General features: G+C 38.8%; 1 protein-coding gene across 1 annotated transcript in view; it reads left to right on the top strand.

The window, feature by feature from the left end:
- The window catches only part of LOC144270092 (connector enhancer of kinase suppressor of ras 2-like), a 470,860-nt gene that overhangs the window by 273,197 nt on the left and 176,226 nt on the right, over positions 1 to 21,437 (top strand). Inside the window, exon 10 of the mRNA XM_077826316.1 lies at positions 9,257 to 9,403. Coding sequence (XP_077682442.1) covers positions 9,257 to 9,403 — 147 coding nt within the window. The remainder of the gene's footprint in view (positions 1 to 9,256; positions 9,404 to 21,437) is intronic.

Raw genomic sequence — 21,437 nt, 5'->3', positions numbered from 1 at the left:
TTTGGCCTCCCTGATTTCACTCCTGCATGCCCGAGCAATATTTTTATACTCCTTCCTAGTCATTTGTCCAATCTTCCACTTCTTGTAAGCTTCTTTTTTGTGTTTAAGATCAGCAAGGATTTCACTGTTAAGCCAAGATGGTCGCCTGCCATATTTACTATTCTTTCTACACACTGGGATGGTTTGTCCCTGTAATCTCAATAAGGATTCTTTAAAATACAGCCAGCTCTCCTGGACTCCTTTCCCCCTCATGTTCTTCTCCCAGGGGCTCCGGCCCTTCAGTTCCCTGAGGGAGTCAAAGTCTGCTTTTCTGAAGTCCAGGGTCCATATTCTGCTGCTCTCTTTTCTTCCTTGTGTCAGGATCCTGAAGTAGACCATCTTGTGGTCACTGCCTCCTAAGTTCCCATCCACTTTAGCTTCCCCTACTAATTCTTCCCGGTTTGTGAGCAGCAGGTCAAGAAGAGCTCTGCCCCTAGTTGATTCCTCCAGCACTTGCACCAGGAAATTGTTCCCTACACTATCCAAAAACTTCCTGGATTGTCTGTGCACCGCTGTATTGCTCTCCCAGCAGATGTCAGGATTCGAAGTCTCCCATGAGAACCAGGGTTTGCGATCTAGTAACCTCCATTAGTTGCCGGAAGAAAGCCTCGTCCACCTCATCCACCTGGTTCAGTGTTCTACAGCAGACTCCCACCACAACATCACCTTTGTTGCTCACACTTCTAAACTTAATCCAGGGACTCTCAGGTTTTTCTGCAGTTTCATACTGCTCTCTTACATACAATGCAACTCCCCCACCTTTTCTGCCTGCCTGTCCTTCCTGAACAGTTTATATCCATCCATGACAGTACTCCAGTCATGTGAGTTATCCCACCAAATCTCTGTTATTCCAATCACATCATAATTCCTTGACTGTGCCAGGACTTCCAGTTCTCCCTGCTTGTTTCCCAGGCTTCTTGCATTTGTGTTTTGGCACTTGAGATCACTCGCTGATCATCCCTCTTTCTCAGTATGGGGCAGGAGCCCTCCCCTCTCGTGCGCTCCTGCTTGTGCTTCCTCCCGGTATCCCACTTCCCCACTTACCTCAGGGCTTTGGTCTCCTTCCCCCGGTGAACCTAGTTTAAAGCCCTCCTCACTAGGTTAGCCAGCCTGCTTGCGAAGATGCTCTTCCCTCTCTTCATTAGGTGGAGCCCGTCTCTGCCTAGCACTCCTCCTTCTTGGAACACCATCCCATGGTCAAAGAATCCAAAGCCTTCTCTCCGACACCACCTGCATAGCCATTCGTTGACTTCCACGATTCGACGGTCTCTATCCAGGCCTTTTCCTTCCACGGGGAGGATGGACGAGAACACCACTTGCGCCTCAAACTCCTTTCTCCTTCTTCCCAGAGCCACATAGTCTGCAGTGATCTGCTCAAGGTCATTCTTAGCAGTATCATTGGTGCCCACATGGAGAAGCAGGAAGGGGTAGTGATCTGAGGGCTTGATGAGTCTCGGCAGTCTCTCTGTCACATCATGAATCCTAGCTCCTGGCAAGCAGCAGAATTCTCAGTTTTCCTGGTCGGGGCGGCAGATAGATGACTCAGTCCCCCTGAGGAGAGAGTCCCCGACCACCACCACCCACCTCCTTCTCTTGGGAGCGGTGGTCGTGGAACCCCTATCCCTAGGACAGTGCATCTCATGCCTTCCAGTTGGCAGAGTCTCCATCTGTTCCCTTCCCTCAGATGTATCATCTAGTCCACTCTCCGCATTAGTACCTGTGGAGAGAACATGAAAACGATTGCTTACCTGTATCTGCGTTGCTGGTACATGGATGCTCCCCTTTCTTCTGCTGGAGGTCACATGCTGCCAAATTTCTTCATTGTCCTTCTGTCCCTGCTGTGCAGCCTGCTGTGAATCTTCAGAATGTTGTGTCCGTAGAAGCATATCCTGACATCTGTCCAGGAAGTCTTCAGTTTCTCTTATGCAACACAGGGTCGATACTTGTTTCTCCAGACCTTGAACCTTCTCTTCCAATACGGAGACCAGCTTGCACTTTGTACAGACGAAGTCGCTTCTCTCCCTGTGTAGGGATGCATGTCTTTTAAAATGGCACTACACCATAGAAGCACAAGGTTTTTTAATGCTGACTACTTTAAAAAAATGACAAAACCTTTCTCAAGGACCAGTTCTTAGCTAGATTTTCAATGATATTTTTAGTAGTTCAATTTATAATACAATATCCATATTGCTAAGAGCTTTTTATCACTGTCTACTGATAATGATTGCACATTGTCCTCAATAACATATATTCTCATTGTTTTAATGGGTTTGTCATTAAGATTTCTCCTGCGAATAATTTATCATTAACAAGTTAATTATTAATCATTCTTCTCTAAGGAGCTCATGAAATCAGAGGTTTCTGAATTCTAAAAATATACCCATTTATGAAAATCAAAAGTAATTAGTTTTTCATGACATAACCAGGTGATAATAAAACTAGCCTTTGTCAATTTCTAGGCAATGCACAGAGATATAGCAGTTCATATGGAATTATAGTTAGTTTGCATAGATATCAAGTACAATATCTGGTTTTAAAAAATGTTTAAAATGTCCTTATCTTTATAATTATTTTTAAAATGTAATTTACTCAAGAGCTCTGTCTACTTTGTAAACTGAGCCCAGAAGTTTAGTTTGCAGGGGTTGAAAGTGAATCAAACAGCTAAAGGGTCACTTGGAAGGTTCGAGTTTGACCTCAAACCACAAAGAGAAATGCCCAGCAACAAACTTGCTCCTCTTGCAATGATCCTTTCTACCCACCCTTGCTCTCACAAGCTCAAAATCACTCCAACAAGACCCTGACCCTATTCTCTGAAAATAGCCAACACGGTAAGAAGAGGAGACCACATGGCTTTTTGGGGACAGGAAGGAAGTGGCTGTTAGAGAAAGGGAGGGGAGAGTTTCCAAGAAGTTTCCTTGCTGTGCAAGTCACCTCCACGCAGGTTGCAGAATTTTTTTGAGCATAGACTGACAGTCACAGACTCAGATGTCCAACCCAATACTCAGTTTGAGTAGCATGAGATTTGATGTAAGTAATTAACACTAACACAGCTCTAGTGTAACTGTGTAGCCAGTTGCTCAATCACACTTTTGATTCAGTGTTAAAAATGTTCGAGACCAAATAACCAGGCTAAATGATACAATACGAAAAAGAGATATATATACCCTCTTTCTGGGAAGCAATTCGTATCTCACCATGTTCACCTTATGCAGGTGTGCTTCAAAGATATGTCCTCAAAACCACTTATATTTCATAGAATCAGAACTGAAAGGGACCTCGAGAGGTCATCTAGTGCAGTCCCCTGCACTCAAGGCAGGACTGCGTATTATCTAGACCATCCCTGACAGGTGTTTGTCCAACCTGCTCTTAAAAATCCCCAATGACGGAGATTCCACAACCTCCCTAGGCAATTTATTCCAGTGCTTAACCACTCTGACAGAAAGTTTTTCCTAATGTCCAACCTACACCGCCCTTGCTGCAATTTAAGACCATTGCTTCTTGTACTATCCTCAGAGGTTAAGAAGAACAATTTTTCTCCCTCCTCCTTGTAACAACCTTTTAGGTACTTGAAAACTGTTATCATGTCCCCTCTCAGTCTTCTCTTCTCCAGACTAAACAAACCCAATTTTTTCAATCTTCCCTCATAGGTCATGTTTTCTAGAACTTTAATAATTTTTGTTGCTCTTCTCATTTTGAATTTTAATCCTATTCTCCAAAGCACTTGCAACCCCTCCCAGCTTCGTATCATCCACAAACTTTATAAGTGTACTCTCTATGCTATTATCTAAATCATTGATGAATATATTGAACAGAACACGACCCAGAACCGATCCCTGTGGGACCCCACTCATTATACCCTCCAGCATGACTGTGAACCACTGATAACTTTGGGAATGATTTTCCAACCAGTCATGCACACTACCTTATAGTAGCTCCCTCTAGGTTGTATTTCCTTAGTTTGTTTATGAGAAGGTCATGCAAGACAGTATCAAAAGCCTTACTAAAGTCAAGATATACCACATCTACCACTTCCCCCATCCACAAGGCTTGTTACCTTGTCAAAGAAAGCTATCAGGTTGGTTTGACAAGATTTGTTCTTGACAAATCCATGCTGACTGTTGTTTATCACCTCATTATCTTCTAGGTGTTTGCAAATTGATTGCTTAATTATTTGCTCCATTATCTTTCCGGGTACAGAAGTTAAGCTGACTGGTCTGTAATTCCCTGGGTTGTCCTTATTTCCCTTTTTATAGATGGGCACTATATTTGCCCCTTTCCAGTCTTCTGGAATGTCTCCCGTCTTCCATGACTTTTCAAAGATAATTGCTAATGGCTCAGATATCTCCTCAGTCAGCTCCTTGAGTATTCTAGGATGCATTTCATCAGGCCCTTGTGATTTGAAGACATCTAACTTGTCTAAGTAATTTTTGACTTGTTTTTTCCCTATTTTAGACTCTGATCCTAACTCATTTTCACTGGCATTCACTATGTTAGACATCCAATCGCCACCAACCTTCTTGGTTTCTTTCAAGTGAGAAAGAACGTTATATGTCACCTTAAGATCCAAACCACCAGTTTTACCAGTTCCTTAGCTTGTTGTTCTGTACTTTCTCTTATCTCTGTTTCAGACACTACATTTTAAACCAGTTGCCCTTGAAGGTACCTGTACTGGGACATAGAACGAATATACCTTGCCTTTGACAATTTGTCTACTTTCTTTACAATCATTAATATACAATGATATTCCACCACCTTTTACCTTTATTTCTGTCTTTCCTGAACAGCACATGCCCTTCATTACCTGTATTCCTGTGATGACTGCTATTCCACCATGTTTCCATTATCCCTTTGGTGTCTGATTTCACTTCCTGCACCAGTAGTTCCAGTTCCTCCATTCTGTTACCCAGTTATTCCATTGATGTACAGAAATCTTAGTTGTTTCCACTAGGCCTCACCCAGATGTTTCACCCTATTAGATGCAGTCATTTTACTGCCAGCATCACCTACCTGACTGTTACTCCTACCCTCTGTTATTCCTTTCTCCATTGCTGTATCCTCTTTTACTTGATTTTTCTTCCTGCTCGGAATTAGAATCAGGTGTGAAGATTACACATGCATCTCCCAATTGTCTCCCCTGAATTCCTAGTTTAAAGTTCTTTTAATAGGTTGTGTCAACCTCCATCCCAGAATTCTATTACCCTCCCTCCTCAGCTAGAATCCATCCCATGAAAACAATCCTCTGTCCATGAATGTCTCCCAGTGGTCAAACATCCCAAAGCCTTTCTTAGAGCACCACTGCCTGTTGATCATCAGAATCTTGTCTCGCCTTCGCTTTTCTTCTCTAGGGACAGGTAGAATCCAAGTGAAGATCACCTGAACCTCCATTTGTTTAAATGTCTTCCCCAGCCTGGTGTAGTCTTGATGACTCCCGGCGACCATCTAGTAGTATCATTTGTTCCCACATGATGGACAATCAGTGGATTCTTTCCTGCTCCCATTATTATCCTCTTCAGCCTGAGGTCTACATCCTGTATCTTAGGTCCCAGCAGACAACAGCTCTGGTGACAGGCCTGTCTGTTCTTTTTTGTAGGGAGTCCCCAATCCCATAGACCTGCCTCTTCCTGGTGTTGGTGTGATTCTCTGGCCTTCCCCTTTCTGTTATCTCTTGCTGCAAGTCATCTAGTCTTCTTTCCTCACTGGCAATCTTCTGAGAGTCATCCTCTATCCTTCTGGGCTCCATACAATGGCTTTCTTGTAGGACTAGCTGTTCTTCTCTTCGTCTTTGTTCTCCCATCTTCTGTAACTGTCTCCTCTCACCTTCATTTTCCAACTCAGCGAACTTGTTCCTCAGCTCTGCTTCTCCTTCACTTTTCATCTGCCTTGTTCTTGTAGTCAAATGTTTCCACTGGCTGCTTTCTCATCCAGCCATCCAACTCTCACCGTTCTCTTGTTCAGCATGCATCTGCAAGTTTGAGGTTTCCCTTCAGCCTCCTCTCTCCACCATCCACTCAAATCCCCTGTGAAACTCAGTCATAGTTCCTAGCTGCATATTCACACTTCTTCTCTTCTATGCCATCAGCTCTATCAGGCAGCACTTCATACAAATGAAGCACCTTTCAGGTACCCTATCCAAAATAATGTACACCCCGTGGCTTCCACATCCAGTCTATTTAATTGTTTCTTCCATTCTTCAGATCACTACCTTTGTAGCTGGCATAGTCTTTCCTCCTGAACTCCTGTTAAGAAGAAAAAAAACACCACCATACCCATCTTTCCACAAACTCCCATTCAAACTCCCCTGTTTTCAACTCTGTTTGCTGGCTCTTGTGCTGCTGACTGGCCAGCTGCCTGCTTTTATAGCCCTGCTGATTAGGGATGCCCTGCCCCTAATCAAGGTTCAGCTGTGATCAAAATGTCTGCTTCTTGCACAATACGTTGCTCCATATCAGACTTTGCAAACTGAAAGCAAACCAGCAAGCAAACACATTGACAAACTGAAATCCACAATCATTCGGCACAAGTTGAATGTGTGTGCATATGTGCGTGTAGAAATTCAACAATACTAAAAGATTGTTTAAAGAAAAAAGAATTACTGCTTTTTCTAGTGAGATAGGAGAGCAGGTAGTCATGCTGAACTGCCTTAATGCTTAGAACTTCATTTGTGCAGCAGGAATAATGAACTAAGAGGCAAACAGCAAGGTCCTGAGAAGCTAAATGAACATTTAGCAGGTGAGTCATAGAATAGGGAAATGGAAAAGTCTCCAATTTATTATCATTAAAACAAACAACAGCCTGCATTCTAATTTTAAAATACTCAGCACTGTTGACACTGTCAACATGGAAAACTAATCCTATTTTTAGGCCCCCCCCCCTTCGCTGAAATTTGCATGCTGATGTGATCAACATACAGTAGTTTCCAGGTGTATGAGGTGATGTGATGATCCATGCTAGTGTGTGCTTTGCTTGCCTTGTAAAATAAGGAGAAGCAAAGTTTAGAGAACAATGTTGTGCAGAAAAAGGTAATTTTGAGTATAGAATAGATGACTATACCAAACATTTTCCTTCAGAGTAAATAATGGTGAGTAAATACTCAAGCTAGCTAAGGAAACTTAGGAGATAATTCTTGAAGCTCTCTCTTTATTTCAAGGATACTGTACAAATATATGAAAACATGGTACAAGAGTCTTTTCTGTAACCTATGTATTTTCTTGGGCCTTAAATATCCCATGGTCTGAGAGTCTAGGTCCTTGCTCTTCAGAAGGTCCCTGCTCTTTTGTGCTGTGTTGTTCAGATACATTCCCCTCCAACTCTTCCCCTGAAGAGTCCTCCTAGGATTTTTAAGGAGATTGTTTCTACAGATCTGTTTTTTGATGAGGAACACAATATGTGGCTATCATGGGAATGATAACACTGACAGCGAAGACAACAAGATTGACAGTGTCATGGAATTTGGAGATTTTTAGCCTTTCCTGGGAAGGAAATATGCTCAGAATCTCATTTTCTTCTAAAACGCTTACACTATCTAACAGAAATGATAGAATAACACACTATGGTAAATGTGGGGTGCTATAGTACCTGTTACCCAAGCATCTCAAACATACATGCATTATGTTCCATAATATCTCTCTGAGGTTGGTAAGTATTGTTACAACTGTTTTACAGATGGGAAACTAAGGCCCAGAGAGATTAACTGACTTTTGATTAGCTTTACACAAGCAGGTTGGTGTCAGAGCTGGGAATAGAACCTGATTCAAAGTTGCGTGTGATAACCTCTAGGCAATATTCTCTACTGATCTAGTCTGTTTGATATTCATTAAGAACTACTAGGAAATAGAAAACCACTTTGGGTTTTTTACCCACGAAAGCTTATGCCCAAATAAATCTGTTAGTCTTTAAGGTGCCACCGGACTCCTCGTTGTTTTTGTGGATACAGACTAACACAGCTACCCTTGATAGGAAATAGAAATTCATCAAGGGATATTTACAACACAGTACCAACCTTCAACATGAATGACAATCATATAAATTAATGCCATGCAGGCAAAGGTGCCCAGGACATCAGATATTAGTTACATTTTGTAATGTATTGGAGGAAAAACAATAGCTTATACTGTATATTTGGACCTGAAACCACAGCCCTATATTTGACTTCATCCAGTCTTGTACTTTCACTCCTTTATGATACTTCATGAAGAGGTCCCTATTGGCAAACAGTGGATATTGATATACTGATATACAAAAAAAAATGTTCTTTACTCGTGGCAGAATTCATGCTTCTTTTATTGCATAAAATCTACTAAAAATTATGTAAACAATACATAAATATTTCAAAAATTCTATAATACACTATTTTTTGCACATTGAGACCATTGTTTACATTATATATAATTTTTAATCCCTTTTAGCATTTAGCTTTATAGGATGATAGAAGGTATATTCATAAATACAAATTGAAAATTCATAGCTTGTTTTTTAAACTTAAATGCTCAAATGGAAAAGCAGGGGAAAAAATGTATGCAAAATAACCAAGAATCCTGAAAAATATCTCTAAGCAATTTTCAACAAGAGACACAAGTGAAATCCCTTCAGAGTTAGTGATACTGTTCTTTGTGTTCTAATTATCATTTATAATAATTTGGGAACTTCAGTTCCTCTCAGTGGAACTATTGGTAATTCAAACAAATGATATTTTATCTTTAATTAATCCCTCAAAGATGTCCCATTATTGTTGTCCAATGATATTGTCTCTCATATCCCCCTGCCCCCAAAAATTAAACAGTTGCAGTTATAACACTGAGGATGCCGTTTGTAATTATTCCATGACTATTATTTCTCTTCCTACAGAGAAATGCAATGATAATTCAGTGGCAAGGATAATTAAAAATTATCAATTTTGTTTAGAAGACAAGAAAAATTATAGCATTACATTAGTATTTTCAAATTTCTCTGGTTACTGTATATCTTTAGGAATAAAATAAGCATTTCATCTCCATTATACAAAATAAGCTAAATAAATAAATAAATAACTGCATCAGCAGCATGATTTCTGTCCAAGAAAAATCAAATATAATTTATAAATGATGCTCCTGTTTGCAAAGAATGGACTGTAATGCAGTTCCATTTTAATAGACCATCTCAGTTTAACACAAGACTTCCTTCACGTTTAAGTAAGTTAAGTGGAAATCTTTCAAAGTTCCATTATGGGCTGTCTCCTCAGGTTGGCTGGCAGTTAAAGAACCTTGTAAATGCGTTGCGGGAAGACCCAAATGGAGTGATCTTAACCTTGAAGAAACGTCCTCAAAACACCCTGGTTTCTGCTCCTGCACTTCTGAAGAATGTGAGGTGGAAGCCTCTAGCACTTCAGGTAAGAAGATTGTTGAAACTGTAGTGTTTTATAGTAAATGCTATCTTTTGTTAAAGAGCAAGGTGGTAGAGTGGTTATTCCTTCCAAACAGAAGCTATAGTTATAACTATAGTACAGTTCATAATGACATAATGACTGGTACTGTAAGCCTGTGACAGACTGAGAAAATTAGTGAAACGGTGTTGGGTCACACTCATGGCCCAAAGATCAGCACTCTGGAACAACCAGCCTAATTGTTTTTCCTCCATATCTTTGTATGAGCGGGGACCAAAGGAGTCAAAAGAGACAGAGAACAGCTGCAAACAATAATATATTCAATATATCTAACCATTCTGACCCAACTCCAACTCAGTTGCTTACTGTCTCCAGCAAAAGCCCTTCCAATTATTCTGCATTTCCATCATATCCGAGCAAGTCTTTTGTAATCTTTTTAAGAGGGGATTCCAATCCCTTTGGATTTCTGACATGGTCTATTTATTTTCCACATTTTTGGCCAACAGGATTATGGTTCATTTGCAGAGCCAGTAATACTTTTATGCTTACTTGTTCCATGGAAGCCTGCCAATATGAAAATAAGCAGTTATAAAGAATAATGGTTGGTCTGCTTGTCAGCTTGGTTTTCCTCAACATGCTAAAAGTTTCCTATGCTTTCCCGTGATTTCTAGCTGGAAAACATTGACATATGTGGTAGAAACTGACCCACCAAAAAACTTAAAAGGAAAACTACTAAAGGCAACTTTCCTGAATAAGCAAATGGATATGGCTGCCTATCTCTACCCTTTAAAATTGTATAAGATTCACTAAGAAGTTTCTGCACTTTTATGATGTGCAAACCAAGTTTGGAGATTTTGCGGGATCATTCAAAAAAAAGTGAATAGTTTTCTTAATCCAGTCTGAATATTATGTCCCATATTTCTCTTTCCTTAATCACAACCAAAGAGTGTGTCCTCCCTTCTGCCTCTACATCTTTCCCAACTTTTATTCTCAACAATGATCACATCCCCATTAGCTCTCTAGCTGATCCTCACAGTCTGGAAGCTCTGACATTTGTTCAGTTCCTTTCTCCCTCTCAAAGCTAACACCTGGACTGAGTAACCTGCCCCTAAGAGGGACTTTCTGACACATAAAATATTCAAAACATTGCAGATTTTTCTAACAGTAGGTCACAAAAATCAAACTTCCCTATCCACTAGAATGCTTGAAGACCTAAAGAGAAAGGCAGCTATTCATTTAGTTAATCTGGAACCTTCTTGGAAAGCAAAATAGAGTTGACAAGTAGAGATCCCTCCTTTGTGCCAGCACATTAATTATGTTGTTAAAGAACTTGAAAAGAAACAGAACACAGGTCCAAGAAGCTCTGTCAGAATGGAAGTGATCAGTGCTAGTATATATAGCATCCAATTTCCTCTATGATACAATGGCTTGCTGCATTGTTACCACAGCCATGATAGTTGGATGAATGGGAGCACATTAAGCTAGTTCACTAGTGATCAGTAGTTTCTGCTTTTGTGGTGCGCCTCATTGAGGAAGCCAGAATTAAATATATTATGTTATTCCATGCATTTTCTTCACTTAGGGACCAGCAAGGCATGTTGTATTTATCATTGTCTCCACTAGACCATGTTTCTCCAATAAGGAGGAAATATTAAAAATGAAGGAAATTAGTAAAATTGTACATTGCTATTTCTCACATTTTTTCCAGAGTAATGCCACTGTTCTTCATGAGTACCCTCTAAGAGCAGATTTTTGTCAAACAAGATGTCTGAAACCACTGAAGCTAGATTTAACTTTTTTTTTTTTCTCCCAGTGTCTTTCTTTTTTTAGGCACATAGATGCCACAGTGATGAAGACTGTATAAGAGCCTAGATAGATTTCAAGATACCAGTTTTTTATTTCATCTATCTCTTACCGCAAGGAGACACCAAAAAATGCCAGTCCTAACTTGTGATATATTTTCCAGGCATTTGATTTATGCAGATGCAAATATTTTATGCATATGTAAATTAGGTAATTGTGCCACCAGAGTAACTTTCCAATCTGAACATAAATGATTACTTTTGTGCACAGATGCAGGCTTTAAGTGCAGAAGTGGATTTTGAGAACAAACTATACGGTACACTGGCTGAAACTGTGGCACTGTACACTATGTCTTGTGAATTGACTCTCTCATGAACTGAAGAATTCTTTGTTTTTTTGAAGAATACCTTGCTTCCCTCCCAAGATTCACGGAAACTAAATATTATGCAGTGAGATTCTACTGTAGAGGTAATCTCTCTGCCAAGAAACTATTTAATGGAGACTCATGGTCATGTTAACAGGAATTCAAACAAACCTCAAGGCATAAAAGAGATGATTTGTTCATAGAATCCTGTGACAGATCCAGATGAACACTCTCCCTGTAGGACACAAACTGCTGTGAGGGGATCTAGCAGCTGAATCCCTCAGTGTTTTAAGCCTCTGGAGCCTGTACAAAGGCTCTGCCCTGGCTTTGGGGCTTCTAGACACACTCTTGAGGTGCAGAGTATCCCTTTATGAGAGCTGTGACTACGTGTCCCACTGCCTAGCCCCTGGCATCAGTGCTGACTCCTCAGACTCCCTTGTAGCTGAAACTTGCCTTCTCCCAGAGCTCCATCTGTATGTATGTTCTGGGCCCATGGTTTACCTCTTCCAGAGGCATGTGGTGGTAGGTGTAACACATATCACACACAGACTTATTTCACACAGGATTCTAAAACACAGTTCCTCTTTACTAAACCCAAGAAATGCACAAATCATCACAGAGCCCTTTTGTCAATCTCACAAAATGAATCCTTTTGGGAATCCTTTTAAACTACTGTAGTGATATATAGAAATCTGCATTTCCATCATGAAACATTATGAAACCATATCATGGATTTACCTACACTTGGCCCAGGTACTACTCCTTTCACAGTGCACAACAGAAAGACAAATATTGCAGTGTTACCAACTCTCAAGATTTTCTTGGGAATCTCACAATAACTGATGTTTTTCTTAAAGTCTGAGCTCCTGGAGGCTTGTGGTTAGGTGAAAAAAAATCTCTTCTTACATTTTAAAAAAGGAAGTTTGTAGCCCTCATGGTTGCGGAGAAAAGCTTGCAGACATGAATCAAATTTAAAAAAAAAAAAAAAAACTTATGATTTCAAATCATATCTAAAGATTCTGGGGAGCCTTACTCAGATTTTTGAATGCTTGAGGTTGGTGACATTGATATTTAATCTACATATTCATTCTCACCAGCTCAAATCATCTCCTTCAGAAATATTTGATGTAACATGTGCATTTACCCCATTTTTGGTCACAGTGGGAGCTGGATCAGGCTCTACATGAATGAGGTAATATTTGGTAGGTTGAACAGCTTACTGGCTAACACTCTTTATGGCTGCAAGTGGTATAAACCTGCTGCTTGATGCTGATATGAAACTACTCAGAGAGAGAGAAACATTTTTTTTAACTCGTATTGTTGCTTGTTGGTGTCATGCAACTCTAATGTCTTCTTCTACCTCATAGATTAAGGTTTTAGAAGTGGGGGGCTCAGGGTTCCTATCATATTCTGAGGTTGATCATTTCTGTTGCTCCCATACCTCTCTCTCTCAGAATTGCCCATGAAGACAATTTTTCTCCATGGCTGTGAGGATGGAAGGCTTTATCAAGAGCTGCTGTTCATGATATCCCATTGTTTATCTAGAAGGGATCAATATAAGTGTATAATTTAGTTGCGTTATTCCCTGAAATACAAACATACCATCTCCATAATTTATAAATCCATGAGACCAGCAAATTAGAGTTCCAGTACAGAATATGAACTTTAATCTCCTATAGGCTGTACCCTTGTTAATCTGCGAAATCTCCAGATCAGTTAGTTGTAATGAGTGCTCTTTCTTTCTATGACTAGAACAAGAACTTCACATTCACTGAGATTTCAGACATGCTCTCTTCAGTGAGATAAACATCACCATGCTTCTAATCAGGTTCTGGATATGATAGATCAGAATAAAACAGTTTCAACAGCCATATAAATAAAAAATTACATACCTTCCTCTTGTTCTTTTCTGGAAAAAATATATTATTTGTGGCTCATTCTGCCACCTTCACTCACCTTAGTAGTACCTTACTTCTGAAAGTAATTTCATAGACTCCAGTGAGACTATTCACTTCAGTAAGGTTGGTGGGCTTTGGCCCTATATAACTGAATCAATAAAATTATATACACGTAAGTGTATTGGCCCATATTAAACATAAATAATTCACATGACATGTCAGAACATCTAAAAATGTTAGAAGTGTTAAAACCTTTTTTTACCTAAACTTCCATTAATTTAAAAGTTTTATATTTTATGTTCTCATCACACAGCCACGCTCCCATTGAAATCACTAACAAAATTGCAGGTGAATACATTGGGATCGGAAAGCTGTTCCTTAATTATTAACCACTGGCAAATGGGCTAGATAAAATGAAATGCCACCTAAAAAGTACCCTTTATAATATATAATTTATGCCATATTCTTCTGTTTTCTGTAAGCATCAGAGCCTTTTCACTGAGTAGTACAGTAAAATAAATATTTTCTGTCTATTCTCCCAACTTTTCTAAGGGATAACTACTTATATTTGATGGGTGGAATTGAACCTTGTTGCCTTGTTTATTTCTGTAAATCTGCAATAAATAAATGATGTAAAAATTTGTGAGCATTTTTAGTCACCTTTAATGTAATGGTCAATGTAAGAAATCAGTGAAACCAGAGGCCTTGAATTTAAAACTTTTACTGCAAGTATGTGAAAAGTTGAACATTTATAAAATAAACGTTGTGTACTTTTAAGTTCATCAATCAGTGCAGTAGCTATCTCTGTCTAATGAGTCACCCATCACTGTCATATCTGAGTGCCTAACATACTGTTTTCATATTTTCATACTCTTGGCTGAGATTCTGTACTATCTGGACCAGTTCTGCATAGGCTGTCATGAAGAGGATTGGGAAAATGGTTCATGATCACACAGATCCAGTAGCCACATACACCCACATACAGGACAAAGGTGGTGATTTTTCTATACGAACCCAGGGTCTGAATTAGCGAACGTGCAGGAGTGTGTGATGCCTTGCCGATGAATTAAAGGGCTGGATTCTGTCTCCCCAACCCTTGTTCATTTTCCAGTTCGCTGTTGTTTTATGAGTAGTGGACATGGTAGACATTACACCTTTAATGCACTGAAGAATCCTCCAAGCAAGAGGTATGCTTTTATAAACTGACCACTGGCTTTTGGAGTCAAGAAACCCTAGGCTCTAATTCTGGGTCTTGACACTAACTCTTTCTGTGACTGTGGCTGATTCATGTGACCTCTCTATGTTCCATTTCTGTTTGGGGCATACTAATACCTCTGCCACTCAGGGGTGCTGTAGTGGGATGTTATGGAGAGTAATTAATTATTGGAAAATACTCTGCAGGTATAAAGAGCTATATAAGAGCTCATTATTTAAAGAATGGATATACTTACGGGGAATTATTAAAAACTCATTGTGGAGATCAGTATTTTCCCCCTGCCAATGACTACATCAGCTTTATTCAATGAAAAAAATCAAAAGATGATTTTCTTAAAACTGCCAACAATGCATACTTAGCCTAGTATCTAAAATCTAAAATGTTTATTTTGCATCATCGTAGTTATTTTATCATAATTATAATGGAATCATATAACTCTTGTCTATTTACATAATGTCATGTGCACATAGTAAATCACAGCTGTAAACAATGGCAGTGTTCTTGCCCAAGGAATTCACAGGGTCATTCATACAAAACAATGACAAAAGTGAGGGCAGATAGCACCAGAGAGGCATGGACTGTCTCTTGCTGTTTGTATAGAACCTAGTATAATTAGGCTCCAATCTCAGGTAAAACATCTAGCCAGTGCTTTAATACAAATAATAATTCCTCTTTCAATTTAGTAATACAGATTCTGTAATTAGAATTTAAGAACATAAGAATGGCCATACTGTGTCAGACCTATGGTCCATCTAGCTCAGTATCCTGTTTTCCAATAGTGATAAGTGCTTGATGCTTCAAAGGGAATGAACAGAATGGGGAATTTATTGAGTGATCCATCCCCCGTCATCCAGTCACACCTGCTGGCAGTCAGAGGTTTAGGGACACCCAGAGCACAGGTTTGTGTCCCCAACCTGGCTAATAGCCATTCATGGGCCTATCCTCCATGAAATTATCTAATTCTTTTTTGAATCCTGTTATAGTTGTGGCCTTAACAACCTCCCTTGGCAATGAGTTCCACAGGTTGGCTGTGTGTTGTGTGAAGAAGTACTTCCTTATGTTTGTTTTAAACCTGCTGCCTATTAATTTTTTGGGTGACCCCAGGCTCTTGTGTTCTGTGAAGGGGTAAATAACACTTGCTTATTTGCTTTCTCCCCACCCTTGATGATTTTATAGACCCCTATCATATCCCCCACTTAGTCATCTCTTTTCCAAGTTGAACAGGCCCAGTCCTTTTTAATCTGTCCTCATATGGAAGCTGTCCCATACTCCTAATAATTTTTGTCACCCATCTCAGTACTTTTCCAATTCTAATATACCTTTATTGAGATGGTGAGACCAGAACTGCATGCATTATTCAAGGTGTGGACGTACCATGTATTTCTATAGTGGCATTATGATTTTTTTCTATCTTAATATCTATCCTTTTCCTAATTGTTCCTAACATGCTATTAGCTTTTTTGAATGCTGCTGCACATTGAGCAGATATTTTCAGAGAATTATCCACAATGATTCCCAGATCTTTTTCTTGAGTGTTAATAGCTAATTTAGACCCATTCATTTTGTATGTATAGTTGGGATTATGTTTTCCAATATGAATTACTTTGCATTTATCAACATTGCATTTCATCTGCCATTTTGTTGCCCAGTCACCCAATTTGATGAGATTCCTTTGTAATTCTTTGCAGTGTGCTTTGGACTTAACTAGCTTGAGTAATTTTGTATCATCTACAAACTTTGCCACCTCATTGTTTACCCCTTTCTCCAGATCATTTATGAATATGTTGAACAGCACAGGTTCCAGTATAGATCGTTGGGGGACCCCACTATTTACCTCTCCACTGTGAAAATTGTTCAGTTACCCTTTCTTTCCTTAGTTGACAATTTTGTTGGTGTTGCACAAAGCATAACTGAGTCCAGCTTACTCTTCCATAGCACTGTTACATTGGTCAAAAAAGATGCAAACCCCTAAATTTTTACCTGATGTTTTTAGCCAAACAACATGTAAAATGCAGTTTTGAGATCTTATATTTCTTGATTATAAAACATGAAACAGTGACTTTAGGCCTAAATTGTCCCCAATAGGCATTGATGGTGGAAAGTTCACCTGCAACCCAGTGACCCTCAACAGTGTAGTCTGCAGAGCAGAGAAGGCCAGGCTTCAGCTTTTCTCTTGGGCAGCTTCTGTCAGGACTGCTCCTATAATGCTGCTGCTTGCCATTCTCCCTCACACATCGTTACCTACATACAGGTACAGGGGAAGGCAAATTGCACCCATTCTGTCTTCAAGGCTTAATCGAGCCCTAAGTCTTGTGCACTTAAAATGTTTTAAGTGCTGTATAAACAATAAGCATTCTTATTATTTATCATCATTAAGGGTTTTCCCTATATATGAAGGAATATGTGTTTTTAAAAGCAAAAATGCTAGTTTCTCAATTAGCATAACATTTTAAAAATCCACATCTCTCTCATATGTCTAAGAGGAAACCAAAGTTATCAAAATGTGCCTCTTGAGTCTCAGTTTATTTCAGGAAGATCTAAAATTTCACAAACTAATGAAGAATTTGTCTTTGCTTCCACATGTTGTTTCCCTATTTGACCCAAATTTCAGGTGCTTCAGCTCTGTGTTTATCAAGAAAGATAAGACAAATAGTTCTCTATTTTTTCATGAAAAATAAACCCTGATAACTTCACTCAATTTTAAAACAATACTTTATATATATATTTTTAAATGTAGAGGATTATTTCTAAGTGGAATCATCCTTCCAACTGCAGGCAGTAGGCCCAGCACACAGACCTTGCTGTCAGTTGTGCTTGAAATATAGAACTCCATATTGCAGCCCATTGTCTGACTAGTAAAACTTTCAGCAACAGGGAAAGTTACATAATGAAACTTCTGTGTTACAAATAGTTAGTTCCTATTCTATGTAATATGGTAAGCACTTAGGGATATTCTCTGTCATATGGCTTAATTAGCTGAATATCCTTAACCATATGAATTTGGCTACAGGGTGCCTTTTGTAATGGATAATTTCTGCAATGTTGTAAGAACAGGCCTGGGAGCAATGTGGATGGGCAAATGACAAGTTGATGGTTCTTGTGCAGCTCTCTGAGATTACTTCTCTTTGAATTAGAGGGTTTTTTAATTCACTGTTCAGATACGGTATCCAGACAGCTTTACTTTGCAATCATATATTCTGTATATTTGCCCAAACTTCTCTCAACCAAGATAAGTAGGCAAAGACGGAAAAAGCAAAGAAAAAAAGCCTACTCTACATAATGTTACTATGCCTGAGAACTCTTGCTAGCAATTGTGTTAACAAGCACAATGCTGAATACCATTTAGAAGTCAGTGTGGACTAGGATGAACCCTGTTCAGCATTGTGTCACTTGACATGACTGTTCTGAGCAGTATTCAGCCCCAGTAACATTTGGTAGTGGAAATTTGACCCAAAGAAGATACTACTACATTAAGCACTGATGCTTGGGTTTTTTCTCTCCAGATATCCTCATAAATTTCCTCTCCTCTAAACTCTCCCTGTTTTATGATGATGCAAGTGGAGAAATTCTTTCTATGTAATAAATTTTTAAACTGTGGCGGTATAAGACAGGAACTATTTTCATTCAGTGGCTGCCGCAGTGAGTTTAATACAACTTGTCAGGACACTGGTAGTGCCGCAGTCATACTTAGTGTGGCACTGTAGATTATTTTACAATAGAAAATTTATTCTGTCTTCATCGTGAGACAACCTGGGCTGTGACGCCAACTGTAGAAAATGGATGAGGACTAATGGATATACCTCATTAAACGTATCTTAGGTGAAAATATTTTTAGGGAAATCTTGCAACTAATTGAAAGTGGTTGCTTAAAGGAAAACTCCAGCATAATGAAAATGAATTTTAATTACTGCACATAAGAAAAATAAGAAGTGGTTTCAACTACAGATTTCATTCTGTGTGGGTGGATGGGTGAATATGTGCCATGGTAGGGAAGAGATGGGTTTGCTCTCTTTGGGTTCATAGTTTGGTCTCATTTTTGTTTAAAGCTGAAGCACTGTTAAGCTAGTTATGTTTACTGTTAATTCACAGAGTTTCAATAGTGGTGATAGAATTTATTGAAGACAGTGACTAGATCATCAGCTGATGTGAATTAGCATAACTCAGTTGATATTAGAACACTAATTTACACAAGTTGAGGGGCTGGCTCAGTTTCTATCATTTATTTTATCAGCATAAAAATATAAATGTAGAAAAAAGAACTAATTAAAATAGCAGTTTGTGTTTGTTGAAAGCCACATAGCTACATGGCACCTCAGCAGTGCTTAGAGCCCTAACAGCCAACAGGGTTTTTTTATACTTGCTACACAAGAGGGTGGAAAGGGACCCACTGTTTTAACTTCCATCCTATTGGACATTTGTAACTAGTGAGACTCACAATAAAAAGCAGTTTTATGCCTTAACATTTCCTCTACAGGAAAGCCTTTTTTTCTGATTTTTTATCAGTGGTTTCATAACTGGGTCTGACTCTGTAAACCCTTACTTCTATGTGTAGCTCTTATCCAAGTAGACCCATTCAGTTTTCAATGGGACTACTCACATGAGTAGAGTTTACTGGGCCAGGCCCCATATTAGTACAAGTAACAAATAACTATACAAAAAGAACACCCGTGAGAAAGGATTAGAACACCTTGTGAATATTGTTGAATCATTCCTATGAAGCTGGTAAATATTCATTGATGTAGTACATGACTGAAAAACAGCAGGTATAATTATAATATTTGCAAGTCCTATGCATTTATAAATCACTTCAATTTTAAGTATATGCCTTTTTATGTGTAAATATGAATTTGGTCCCTAGATTACTTGGCACTGAGAATGCAATGAAATGCAGCAAGTAAATAAAGTAATCAAAGGAAAAAAAGTAAATATTCATGAAGTGCTGGAATAATTGTTTGATTATTTAATTGAAATGTACCAGTAGACTCTGAACATATTTCCAGGAGAAACAAAAAAATTATATTCTCTGTGCAGAAACTCTCTTTAAAAAAACCTGCAAAGAACTTTCCATCTGAAAAGGTTTCAGACACTCAGAGTCACTCTGTCAAGTAAAAAATAATATTTTTAAAAAACAAATTATCTTACCTTAATAGCCCAGATAGAATTTTTAAAATCTAATCTAGGTCTCACCATTTGTGCTGCTTCTTTTCTTTTTGTTTTAGTTGTGGTATGAAAACTTACAGATTTCATTTGAGTTAAGTTTCACAAATCTTGCTGTAAGTTTGCAAAATTTGAGCATGAATATTTAAAGAAAAACCTAAAAATGAAGTAAAAAAGGAAGTAGTTTTGTATATCTTTTTGCTAACATAAAATAAATGAATAGGAAAGAAAATGGTTGATTAGGAAGTCTGTACTGAATAGTTTAGTCCTTTGTATTCAATAATACAGCATAGGAAGTAAGTCCTGGCATCAAGCAGTCAACATTTTTAAAACACAATACAATATGTCAGGTGAGATCCATGGCACTTAGAGGGAAAGACTGGGTTCCCACTGTCCACCTGGGAAAAAATCATTGATCAAAAATTTAAAATGGCCTTCCTGTAGAGGAAGTATCAAGGCATGAAGCTACCTTCTCTTGGGACCTCATGTGTAAATTATCAGAAAACTCACCACTGCCACTCCTCTACATTGGGTAATTTACTCATGAAGGAGTTATGTTTACTCCCTCCAGGGAAGAAACCAGAGATTCAGTACCCCACCCTAAGTGTTCATAACCCCCCCCAAAAAGATAAGGGATAATCTCAAGGTTTTTGTCTCTGCACTACTGGGCTTTACCAGCTTCCTGCTGACCCTACACTGCAGTGCTCTTACTATAAGGTGGATGCACAACTGATAGAAAGACTATACTCAAAGAGTCGTTATCAATGGTTTGTTATCAAACCATGGGAGGATCTAGTGGGCTCCTGCAGGGGTCACTCCTGAGTCCAGTACTAGTCAATATTTTTACTAATGACTTGGATAGCAAGTAGGCTCATAAAATTTGCAGAGGACACCAAGCTGGGCGTGGTTGCGAGCACTTCGGAGGACAGGATTAGAATTCAAAATGACTTGGAGAATTGGTCTGAAATCAGCAGGATGAAATTCAGTAAAGACAAGTACAAAGTACTACACTTAGGAAGGAAAAATCAAATACACAACTACAAAATGGGGAATAACTGGGTAGGAGGTAGTGCTGCTGAAAAGGATCTGGGGGTTACAGTGGATCACAAATTAAATATAAGTCAACAATGTGATACTGTTGCAAAAAAGGCCAATATCATTCTGGGGTATATTAACAAGAGTGTTGTATGTAAGACATGGGAGGTAATTGTTTCGCTCTATTCAGAACTGGTGAGGCCTCAACTGGCATATTGTGACCAATTCTGGGTGGCACACTTTAGGAAAGATGTATATAAACTGGAGAGAGTCCAGAGGAGAGCAACAAAATGATAAAAGGTTTAGAAAACCTAACCTATGAGGAAAGGTTTAAAAATATGGGTATGTTTAGTTTTGAGAAATGAGGACTGATGGGGGACCTGATAATACTTTGTCAGATCAGGGTATAAATAACTGAACTGACAAAACTGTTTAAATTTGATACAACCACTTGGTTGTAATTATAATTTCCAAGTTTTCTCTCATTTAAATTCCTATACACTACGTTTTTTCATTGTATAGCAACATATGCTGAGAAGCAAATTCTCATACTATAATTTTCTTTTC

Source organism: Eretmochelys imbricata, chromosome 9 (genome assembly GCF_965152235.1).
Source record: "Eretmochelys imbricata isolate rEreImb1 chromosome 9, rEreImb1.hap1, whole genome shotgun sequence".
Taxonomy (NCBI): domain Eukaryota; kingdom Metazoa; phylum Chordata; order Testudines; family Cheloniidae; genus Eretmochelys; species Eretmochelys imbricata.
This window is presented reverse-complemented; position numbering and strand designations above follow the sequence as displayed.